Source organism: Molothrus ater, chromosome 1 (assembly GCF_012460135.2).
Source record: "Molothrus ater isolate BHLD 08-10-18 breed brown headed cowbird chromosome 1, BPBGC_Mater_1.1, whole genome shotgun sequence".
In the NCBI taxonomy this organism is placed as follows: domain Eukaryota; kingdom Metazoa; phylum Chordata; class Aves; order Passeriformes; family Icteridae; genus Molothrus; species Molothrus ater.
Window position 1 is genome coordinate 20,089,964 of NC_050478.2, and position 12,389 is coordinate 20,102,352.

Here is a 12,389-nt window from a genome sequence, read left to right on the forward strand (position 1 = left end):
TATCTGGATGCATCTGGATGCATCTTAGTATGTAGCCAGAATTCAAAAAAAACCCTTGCAAATGCAGATAGTATTTTAATATCAGAGATTGGCAAAAAAAAAAAAAAAAAGAGCTGACTTGAACCCACAGAATCATGTAGAATCATGTACATTGTAGCATTGTAGATGTGGGCTAGAGGGACTCTGGCTTTCCCTGCTACCCTCTTTCCTGGGGGAATTTAGAGGGTTTGATCCTGGCTTAATGTCAGGAAAACCCAAGATATTGGATGACATTTTACCTCCTGTGCTACCAGGAAAGATGAGGTCTCTTTGAAGTAAGCATCAGATTCTGAGTGTACAGAGATACCAGGAGTGCAGCTTTAGTGTTTTGGGTAAAGATTTAGCCCCTAAAAACCTTACTTTCCAAAATAAAACACAGCTGTTGACCAAAGATAAATTTCTCTCCAGCGGAAGTGCTTCATGCTCAGTACTTCTCAAAAGAATCTTTCCCAACAAGTGCTTATGAACCTAACAACAGAACCTATGTTTTTAAATAGGTGCTGCTATTTGGTTTTCTTTTCCTTTTGATTTTTCTGATTGGCCAAGTTCTGAGCAACCACTCTGTAAAGCTGAATCACTACAGCTGTGAGAAGACAATGACTCTAGCCAGCAAGCACAGCCAAGAGAAACACAAGATGCTCAAAGGCCTCATGACATCACACTCTTCACAGACTGAAAATCCTGCCTAATGAGAAGAGTAAAGAATTTGCTGGTACAGGGTCAGAAATAGGCCTTCAAAAATCCTCACAAATCAGAGACTTTTTTCAGCTAGACTACTGCTTCTACCTCGTCATGTGTCACACCAGAAACAAACAAAGAACAAAAAACAACCAACCAACCAAATAATCAAAAAGGCAACATTTTAATGGTACAGATCTTCATTTTGCATAGATCAGATTGTTACATGTGAGATCACAGAAAACTGCTCACAAACGTAGCAGGGACCAAAGTTAATCTGGGCAAAATCCTAGGGGGAAGGAAGAGTTAGGATTTGTGGAAATCAGGATCTTCTCCACAATCTTTTTTTCCTTTTCATGAAAAGGCAGATAAGAGAATTGCTGCTGATGCTTTTGTTTTATCACTGAATCCTGGCAACTCAGACATCTTTATAATTACTGCATGCATTTGCTTAATCCTTTAGCCTAAGTATTAAAACATTCTCCAAATAAACTGACTATAACTAATAGCTGAAAACTTTGAAAACTCATAATTACAGATCTTTCAAGAAATATGCATTTGGAGAACTCATTTATTTCCCTCCTTTCTGCTGAAGAAAGCTGTTATTTCAAGGTAGCAATTTTTCTTTTTTGCCTTGGTGCTGAGTATTCTACCAGAATCTTGCTTGGAGGTAAAAGAGGGTCAGGCTCTCTTAAGGTTTGCAAAAATACTGAAAAATTCAGAACTTACTCTGCTTCTGGGAACTTGTGCTTTCAATGACCCAAGGGTGTTGGCACTGTATTTACAACAGAATTCAAAAGGACTTGCAAGAAGCAGAATGATAAAAAGCTTTAAAAGCTCTGAAGAGCAACAGCACTTACAGATCTCAAAGCTCCCAGAGTATTCAGTATTATATCCATGCCTCTCAGTGAGATTAGTTTGTAACAGTGGCAGGGTACAATCAGTTCTATGATGAAATTCAGTCATCCATCTCTTGTTGGTATGTTCTGTCAGACATAGTCAGGCCAAAGATCACATCTATGCCCAGATACTACTGTCCCATAGTGCAGCCTAAGACAAGTGTCCTTGCAAATTTTTGACCTTGTTTCAGTGCTTGCTATAATATCACATTTAAAACTAGTACACCAGATGAAAGTCCCCTGTATGAAACACTTCACAGTGCTAGCCATTAAACACAGATGTGGTATGTGATTACAGGAAGATTAAGGTTATGTGGGCAAGTAATGGGAAATGGAGGGATGAGAAGGGGATGGGTAAGTATGTGTAGAGCATCCTTGTTGACTTTCACTCCTATCATAGACATTTTTACACTTAGGACTACAAGACTAATGTACTTGTGACCTATAAATGTTTAAAAGAAAAGCTTTATTCTAGTGAAAATTAACTTGCTTCATGTTTGCTCACAGAACAAAGTAATTTCTCTGTCTTGAATTCTTAAGCTGCCTGGTAGAGAAGCCTGCATGGAATTTCCAGGGAGGTGCATGATCTGCAGGGGGAAGAGTTTGGAAAAAGCAATAAGTAATCATTCTGCTTTCAGAGAGTTCAAATTAGCTAGAGGGTCCATATCTTCTGTGGATGCAATCTTTTTAGCAGAGCCAATTAATGTACATGCAATCATCTGCTCAGTGTGTCAAGTTCTGACTTTGAAAATAAAGGATTTCTTAGCTGGCCCACTTTTATTTTAACCTAGTAAAAATATACAGTGACAGAGATATTCCAAAGCTTCCATAAATGTAATTTAACAGCTTCTCTTACTCTGCCAGATGATGTTCTTGTTTTCACCCTCAACCTTTGTTTTTTAAGTGATCTTCAGAGAAGACAACTTTCTTCATTCTGAGAGTTAATCAGATCCATCCTTAAATTAATTTCTTTCCTATTCCATAAAAAGACTCCCTTGAGTTGTTTTTTTGATTTTTTTAAGTGAGATCTCAAGAGGTTGATGATAACAAGTGTAAAACATGGTATTTTTCAACATCCATAATAGTGAATAAATCTAGCTTTCAGCATAGATCTTATGTAAGGGCTGAAATTCAGCAGGATACAGCCAGGCTCCCCTGCCTGTAGCTGCAAGAGCTCAGGCCAATTTACAAAACAAACCCATGGAAAACCTCTTACTTGGCAGCTACAGTAAGTGTCATTAAAATCTTGATATTTACCCTCTGAAAATAATTAATTTTACCTCTGTACTACAAGCATTCCCTATACAAAGACATTCCTGTGCCAGTCCAAAAATCCTAATTAATTTCAGAGGGAAATTCACAACATTTTAATGGATATAAAATTTTCAACATGAGCAACTGACCTATATTTGCATACTTGTCTCAGTTAATAGCTTAATATTTCAAATATCTTTTGAACAGTAGTTGGCAAAGAATAGACATTTATAGAAGAATCTTCATTCTATTTTCCCCTTCAAGGCATTCCAAAGAACACAGTGAACTGAATATAATAATTAGGGAAAGATTAGGTGGGCTAAGAAAAGAAGACCTATCAAAAAATTAGTCCCATCTTAAATCTGGCAGCCTTATCAAGCCATGTCTCATGCTGTGAATAACACATTTCACAGTTCTAATTGTCTATTGTTGCAATGTCTGAAAGGGGATCAAAACTTATTCAGATGTACTTTCTTGCACAGCAAGTTCAAGCTCTTTTTTAATGAATTTTTGGACATCTCTCTGTTTTTAAAGTGGAAATTCATCTGTGTATCCTCCACCAATTGCTTGAGAATCCCTGACTAAACACTTAAATGGAATTTTAAAAATACCCATTACTCATGCTTTTTCTTTGGGGCTGAAAACTAAACTTGATCAGAAAACAAACAACTCCCTTTTACTAAAAAGTTCTGATTTCCTTCCAAATTCAGCAATAACAAGAAAAAAAAATGAAGAGAAGACATAAACTGGAGAGAGATATTTTAGTTTTCTTAGAGTTGTAAGTATCCCAATGATCAGCTAAATCACCATCCTAAATTTCAAAATTCAGAAAGCAGCAGCCTTCAAATGCAGGAAAAATTTCCATTTTTCCTGATCATATATATCCATAAACACTGTACACTATCGATATAGCAAACCAGAGCCCCACACCTATTGCATCTATTATGCACTGAAAATATTATTCTTCAGTTTTCCAACACCATCTGTCTGGGATCTGCCCAGGTGAGTGACCTGCTATTAGAACAGATGGGTTTCTGTATAGAGAAAAAAAAAATAGTGGTCAAGAAAACCCAGTAGGGCACTAGATGACCTTCAAAAGAAGCACTTTCTTGACCAAAGGGAAAGGATTGTGGAATACTGGATACATCAGGAAATTGTGGGCCATCAAAGCTCAAGCTGATGGTTTGAATCAGTCAAGACAGTGGCTTCAGTTTTCATTTTCCACATCCTCTGAATCCTTTATCAGGGTACAGGGGATATGGGAGATCACTGCCTTCTCTAGCTTCTTTTAACCAGAAGGCAGAAGTTTTCCTAAAGTTAATGCATTTGCAGTTTTTTTGTTTTAAATTAGCTACAATTTCCTTGCTAGAAACGTTTCATCAGATTTCTGAGAAAAAAAATAGTCAATAAGGTGTTATATTCTAACTCTTAATTCCTAAAAAACATATTTATGAGAAAATATTAATGGTTTTGCCATTTTTTTCTTGCACTTCCATCAGAACATAGCATTGATATTTTAATGCCTTATATACTCGACACGACACAAGGTGGTGGCAAACTGTGATATTTCAAACTTTGCATCACGCTAACTTCATTTTCTGTTGATTCCTATTAATTCGTGTTTCTTAGTGTCAAAACCAGATGATATGACAGTTCTGGTAAAATGTAAGACTATATGTAAAGAAAACTTGTTATATTTTCTAGCAACAAAAGTTGCAATAAAAAGATTTAGCATACAAAATTCATTATGATATTCCAAAGGAAACAGGCAAGGACAAATGACAAGTTAATCTTTATATATTGATACAGAGCCCTAGGTAACCTCAATATTAAGTGTAAAATGGGGAAGCCATGTACATATTGTACCTTTTACTTGAAATTTGCCTGTAAGGAGGGAAACTGCTGAAAGGTGGGTTGAAAAAACTTAGAAATATTACAAAATATTACAGAAAGTATTACAGAAATAGATATATGTATAAAGAACAAGCCTTCTGTTAAAAAAAATGAAAAAGCAAACCCTAATCTTTCCTCAATATTGCATCTGCCTGGAGAAATCTCAAAAAACGCTGCAACAATTCAGAAGTGAAAGATAATTTAATATTCAAGCACTCATTCAAGAAGAAATTTATCACCTCCTTTTTGGGCTGGATAAGAGTTTCTCAATGCACTGCCCATCGTGCTGGTCAGCTCAGCCAGAGGGCCACAGGTGGTGTAGGAAGGAGAGGGACTTGTGATGGGCAGGGCCAAGGTTTTAGTTAAGGCGTACAGTGACTGTGAACGTGAAAGAAATGTGGTGGAGCAGATATCTTTAGGAAACATGAGAAGATTTATGATGAGAAAGATGGAGAATGAAAAAAAATACCTTGTTTCTTTCATATCTGTACTTGTTAGATATTCAGTGTCTGCACCAGAAATTCTTTCACTGTTTATCCTTCTGCAGATAACACAGGATGGGCTATTATAGGTCAGAATATGTGAACAAAACCTTCACAGACCTCTTGCAGTTTGGCATATAATATATTCATAGACTTGAAAAAAATTTCTTCCCTGAATAAAGATTATTGCATCTGTGAGGATATTTTTTCAGAAAAAGGACTATATTCAAAATTAAAATGCTATAAAATGTGTAATTTTCAATATTATTAAAGGAAGATAAGAACTCCAATAATTTAATTAATTCTGTGTATCAGAGAAAGATTTTCTCTGCTGAACAGTTCCAACCAACCCTTCCAACTTAAATTCTTCTAGGTCTTAAATAGTTAGCAACTGAAATCTGTATCTAACAACTATAAGAAAAAAAAAAAAGAAAGGAAGGCTTTCCTTGAATTAAATTTCAGCATTTCTGTATAGATTAAAAATTTAAAAGAGAATTGAGAGCAAACAGTCATTAGGAATGCAGATTTTCAGGTACAGCCATATGTGTCATATTAATTTCCAACTGGTTATTCCAAAAAAGAGTAAATTCTCTTGTTATGATTTGAAACTTTTTTTTCCTAGTAACCTCCCACATTCATTAACACTTAATATTAAGGCTTAATAAATTCAGAAACAAAAAATGTAATATGGTTGACATGCCATAATAAAGCCCATAGAACTATTTCCTGTTGCAGAAGACAACCTCTGCTTCTGTTCACAGCTGCCTGTAAAATGCAGGCCAACTGACCAAGTTCTTTGCACAGTGCTAGAGAAAAAAAAATATCTATCTTGAGCATCTGAACTTTATCACATGATTGAGGGTCAAGAGTTATTTCAAACTGAATGGAACCAAAGGCGTTTAACAAGTCATACTAACAGCTGTAATTGGACACTGACATCACAAAGTTGCTCAAAAGAAAACCACCAGAGAAATGATTCCTTTTCCAATATGAGAAGGAATTCTCATATTGGTATTAAATAAAGCTGCAGTATATTTATTTATTGGATCCTAAAAGTCAAAATTCCAAACGAAAAATTCTATCTGTGACCATGCTTCAATTGTATTACAGAAAACTTTGATGCTTTGTTTTACATAATAAATATGAAATCCAGGAAGAAAATGAAGCAAATGTAAGCAAAGTTTTACATACACAAAATGATTAAATTATTCATAGTTTAATTTATTTTCATTATGAGTTTAACCCCATGTTCTGGCATCCTAACATAAGAGGTGAAAAACACTTTGGGTATATTCTCTTTCTTCGTAAAAAATTAAGTTTGATTAAATTATGATTGTTTGCAATGAAATAATTTGGCATCATCCAGCAAATAATTTCTTGCCATTAGCTTATTCTTAAAAGCAGTTGGTATTTATGTTGGACACACAAGGAAAAACAACCCAACAAACCAAAAAATCCAAGGAAAAAAGAAAAACCACCCACACAATACTTTATAATTTTTTCTCCTCTTTTAAAGTTTATAGACTCTCAAATTTAAAACATGTCTTGACTCCTGGGCTTCAACATATTACTTAAAACCCTTAATTTTCCTACATTTCCTGAATTCTGATAATGATTGTCTGAAAAGAAGACACAAAATAGTGACAGACATATTAAAAATATGTTTATCAGGGGAACTATTTGCACAGCAATAATTATCATGTCAGCTTCGTTTTACCTCTGCATCCATTTTTGTTTTGATTTATTAGATTTGATGCATGAATTATCATATCAATTAAGTGACTACAAAGTTTTTAATTAACAGTGGTACCCAAACATCATTAATAATGTCAGAGAATTTGCAACATCACTAACCAGATGTTTAAAATGGAAATAAACTAATAGACATCCATTTGCTGGTGTCAATTTAATACTTGTTTAAGCCTACACAAACTGATACTTTTACTGTTGCAGCTTTTAGAAACGTAACTGCAATAGAGAATTCCATTTGCTAAGTATAGAAGCACATCACAGGAGCTCACACTCAAGTATGAATAGTGGTCTTTTGAGTGCACAGTGCCAATGTCACCCAGCCCTTTGCACAACACATAACAGACTTTTTCTAGCTCAAGCCAGGGACTGTATAGCTCAAGCCAGGCTCCAATGGCAGACTCCCATAATGGCTTCTATTCCTACAGCTTTTGGTTTCTATATACACATACAAGCTGTTCCCTCTATTTCCAAAGTAATTACTTTCACTTAATTAATGTGATTATAGCTTCAAAGACTCACACCTTCACCTCACAATTCCGCAGCCTACCTGTGGCTAGCCCAGGTACTTATTCTGGGGAAGCAGATGGTTTGACTACAAGTATTCACAGGTATTTTTACTGAAAGGACTCATTGTAAGCTGCACTGCCAACTACTCTTGCATCAGAATGAATCCAAACATTTCTATACATAGTCCTGCATATTTTATTTTAATTTGCAAACATACAGGATTACAGTAACACAGCTTGCCTCATCTAACTAGTGGAAATTTGGGCGAAATGGATGAGAAAATAAAACGAAATGTTGCAGGGTTTTAATTCAACAAAACTGCTGCTCTGCATCTCCTGTGGTAATTTGGAAGCATCTATCTTCTGTACTTCTCTATAGACTAATAAAGAAAGGGAAGGGGGAAACCACAGAACCAAACTGCATCTCATGTGAAACATCACGAGAGCAATACATTACAGAGTTGCCTGAAAACTGCAATCTCTATGGATCATTTGCTTTCTCTTTTCATTGGTCCTTTTCAATGTACTGTTAGTTGCATTAAACCTTGAAAATATGTTGAAAAGCAGTAATACAGTTCCATGTATCACTGTGCCAAGGTAAACCTATGCTGAAAAGGTTATGGGAGGATTTACTAAGTACACATACAGGGCTGGTATTGGTTAATATATACCAAATAAAGAGCAGTCAATGAAAGATTTGACAGCTAATTTATTCTAAAAAGTTACTCTTTTTTATGGGATACAATTCCTTTTCATATCTAATGTAGAGACCTAGAAACAGCTTGACAGCCTTGTAATTCTTTGCTATTGTTGAATGATTTTTTTGGGCTTGGTATTGCTGTTTTGGGATCTTTGTAAAAATACAGTAATTTTAATGAAGTACACAGTGACACTAACATATTGAACTCACTCTTTAATAGCAACAGAAATTCAGGCTGATTAAATGCAAAATAATGTAATCTTAAACTAGTAGCAATTAGCAAATATTTTGTTGAAGTGGCCTTAATTTAAAGACCATCTTTGCACTCTATGGTCTATTGTCACAGAAACTAAACATACATGTCACTAGAACCAGGCAAGTATTTTTCTGTTCAGAGTAATTACACTGTACAGAAATTTTCTTATTAATGAAGTTGTACAGCATTTAAAATTGATTGTATTCAATAAATTTTCTAGTTACCTGTAGGGATTTTTTTTATCAATAGCTCTTACTGTTACTTTTAACTGGAATACATTGGATTGAGGCATTTTTTTAAAACACACTTCTTACTTAATTAAAAAAATCAAAAAACCCCAAACATGTAAAACCAAATGTTCATGCAGAAAAACTTATTTTTGCTCCTCCAAATAAATCAAAGGAGTGTCTTCATAGGAGCTAGTAACTATCTTAAGCAATCTAACCAGAATGCAACATTAATTTACAAATCTTCACTGAGAGAATAGAAATATTTTACATTTTAATATGAACTTATATCATTACCTAGATAAATGGTAAAATAAAAAAAATGGTAAAAAAATACCAGCTAAACTGAAGTTGGTTCTAACTACAGTTGTTTTGAACTGCATTAGTTAAATATTAAATGAGTGCAGAATTCGCAGGACATTTTGTGTTAACTTGTACAGCCCACCCTTGGGCAAAACTGCTGGGATAAGAGCAATAGCTAACAATAGCAATAACAAAATTGGAAGCAATAGCTAACAACTAACAATAGCTAGTAAGGTAGAAAAGTGACCATAAATTTTCTGTGTGAATAAAGACTGGGAAGGTATTCACCTCAAACTGATCAAGAGGACATCCACAATGAACTAAATTAAGCAGTGCCAAATTAATTACAAAGCCAGCTTTCAAAAGAGAAGTCAGTTTGAAAAGAAGTGTAAAAGCGGATGAAAATTTGTAATAGCAGGAATTGATAATGCAGTGCAAAGAGCAGTGGCCAACACCTGGTTTTGACATGCCAGAGTTCATCTTGCTGGTGCCACAACCACTGCAGAGACCAGAGAGAGCACCAGTGCCCCTGGGTGCTGCCAGCAGCCTGCAGGCCAACTGCTGGGCTGGCAGTTTGGGGGTGCTGGAATGAGGATAATGCTGGAGCAGCCATGGCTTCCAAACTTGCATTCCCATAAGGGGGAACATGCTTGTACTCCATTTATCCTCGTGAGCGTTTCTCTGGATGGGGAGGTACTCAAACTTTTGGCAGTTACTTATAGAAAGATGTTTCAAAATTTTTACCTGCTTATTAATGATTTTTTAATGTTGATTAATCTGTAGTATTGATCTGGCATACCTACTTCACCTATTGTCAAGTCAATTACATGTCATTAATAAATAAGTAAACTGCTTCAATATTGTAAATGCAGCAGTTTTTCCCCTTGACAATCTACACATTCTACACAATCTACACATTAAGATCACACATTCTAGAAGAGACTCAAGCACCTGAAAAACTGTACTCACGTAGTATGATCGGTTAATGGGCAGTGCTGCTCTTCCTCAGGGTAGAGATTTGCTCCTCTTCCAAGCTGCCACTTGAATGTCTTTGTGATAAATATGGAATAATTTCCTGACATCTGTTCCAAGGCTGGTTGATACCATCCACACAGGTCTTTATCTTCAAAGTCACAGACTTCCATAACTTTAGAGATCAAGAGTGATTACTCATGTTTAGACAAAAATTAAAAATCATTAACTCATGTTACAACCCAAAAGCAGCATGGAAATAAAAAGGATTCAATTTATAGTTTCTGTGAATACTGACACATTACTAACATGCAAAGTTTTTTTCCTTTCAGATGAAACATGAATTTTATGTTTTCTCCTCTATAAAACAGATTCTAATTTTGAGAACGTATCGATTCCTTTGCACCTCAGTATCTACCTTCATATGAGTTCTGACCAGATTTCAGGTAATTCTAATAATCTGTCATGTAATATACATGGAAATTCCTATAAAATTAATCAGCCAAGAATCCGTGAGCTGCTGTATGGCTCTGTCTCTAGTCCTGTAGACTGATGACATTAGGAAATCATTGAACATTGTCTACAAAGTCCATGACCATAAGTCTAAAAAAAAAAAACCAAAAACAAAACCCCAGACCAGATTTCAAGCAGTCCTCACAAAACTTGAAAGTTACACAAAAATGCATCTATTTGGTATTGGTATCAAATACTCTATTGTTGTCTTACTAAAAAATCATGCAGCTGCCTTCCAAAGAGTTTTTGCTTCCTAAATGTCAAAGTGAGCTCACTACTGACCCTATTTAGGGTAAAGAAACCAATTTTATTTTCCATTTCTGCTGTGAATATTTATTCTCCAGCACATTGTCTAAGTTGAGTCTAGTCACTCTCCAGAACTTTGGAACAGATTATTACACTTAAGTGACTGCAGCGAGACTTGTTCCAGGGAAACAAGAATTTATCTTAACCCATAAACCCATAAAAAATGCTGCATCAAGAAATCATGGTTTATTGGTAGAATGTGCCTGACGTTTCCTTCCTTGAAGGCTAAAAATGGTAGACTAAAGAGAGAGTGAGTTTTGATTTATAGGTTGTATAGCCTCACTAAGAAGCAAACTGCAGCCAGTGTGATCTCATGGGTTGCCCATATGAAGATTTGTGATGTTTCCTGAGAATAATGAGTTGCATTAAATGCATATTCCTCTTTTTAACATGCTCTGTAAACATTATACTTAAAGTGCCTCTGAGAAAGATAACACCTTCCTGTGATCATATTTCTGTTTCAGTCTGGACATTTTTAAGTCCTAGTTCAGCATTGTCATTTAAGTGATAAATTCCTATCTTAGTGATAAGAGAACTCAGATAGAGCAAATATGTAAAGGTGTATCCTCCACAGTATTTATCTTGCTTAGAATAAAAAGATGTTTTGTAAGATAATGTTTTGAGGGGAGAAATATTCAGAGGGCTCTGCATTTATGTTTCAGGGCAAGATTTCAATGGCTGGTGTTTTTTCACACTATAGGAAACTACTGTGGCACTTAAACATCAGATTCATCTCTTCCAGTTATTCCCACATAGGAAATAGACATAGGGAGAGAATGATACTTATTCTCACTGAGCCCTCAGCCCTGAGAGAGGTGATTGAATTCCCTTCACAATGTGTAATGAATTCAGAGTTTCATTTTCAGTGACAATAGTTTTGCTTGCAAAGGCTGAAGAGGTCACTGTCCCTAGATGTCTGTTCCCCTCATTAACTGGCTTTGGTAATTTCAAGTACTGTTCTTTGACGCAAGAGGAAGTAATTAACAGCTTCTAAAATGCTACAGTGTGAACTGCTGCAACTCAGAAGCAATCAACAATTGTCTTAGATCTGTATTGGTGTCATGTGTGGATCTTGTCCATTGTCCCCCTTACATTTTTCCATTAGACTATCAGAGCTTTACAGGCTTGAGCTTATTTCTTTGTGGAGCAGGCTGAATTTCACAATTATTGCTGATGCTGACACAATTTTTATATTAAAAAAATCCCAACAACCACCCAACCAAACAAAACCCATACTCATTGAAGTAGTTAAGAAGTGGATAATCTTCTCCCAGACATCCACCCCAAAGATGAAACTCTAAAGTTTTTCTCTCTTCCAGTCTGGACTAGTGAACATTTTAAGTAAATATGCTTACTTAAATTGTCATGTATGGTTACCAATCATTAGGGAACTGAGGATTCCTTCCCCTACCACATTTCAGTAGTAACTTGAAATGTAGAGCCTGAATCAGAAGGCAGAAAGTGCATTACATCACACATATTAAGAATAAAATGTTACTATGTTCCTGGGGAAAATCACATTAAAATAGCATCTAGGTGCTAATACCAAATTGCATAGATAAGATGGAGCTGCTAAAGCAATGTGTTTAAGACCCACAAACTAGTAAGG

General features: G+C 35.5%; 1 protein-coding gene across 1 annotated transcript in view; it reads right to left on the bottom strand.

Annotated features, from left to right (window-relative positions):
- The window catches only part of MALRD1 (MAM and LDL receptor class A domain containing 1), a 234,685-nt gene that overhangs the window by 143,639 nt on the left and 78,657 nt on the right, over positions 1 to 12,389 (bottom strand). Inside the window, exon 20 of the mRNA XM_036396321.1 lies at positions 9,959 to 10,136. Within this exon, the coding sequence (XP_036252214.1) occupies positions 9,959 to 10,136 (178 nt within the window). The remainder of the gene's footprint in view (positions 1 to 9,958; positions 10,137 to 12,389) is intronic.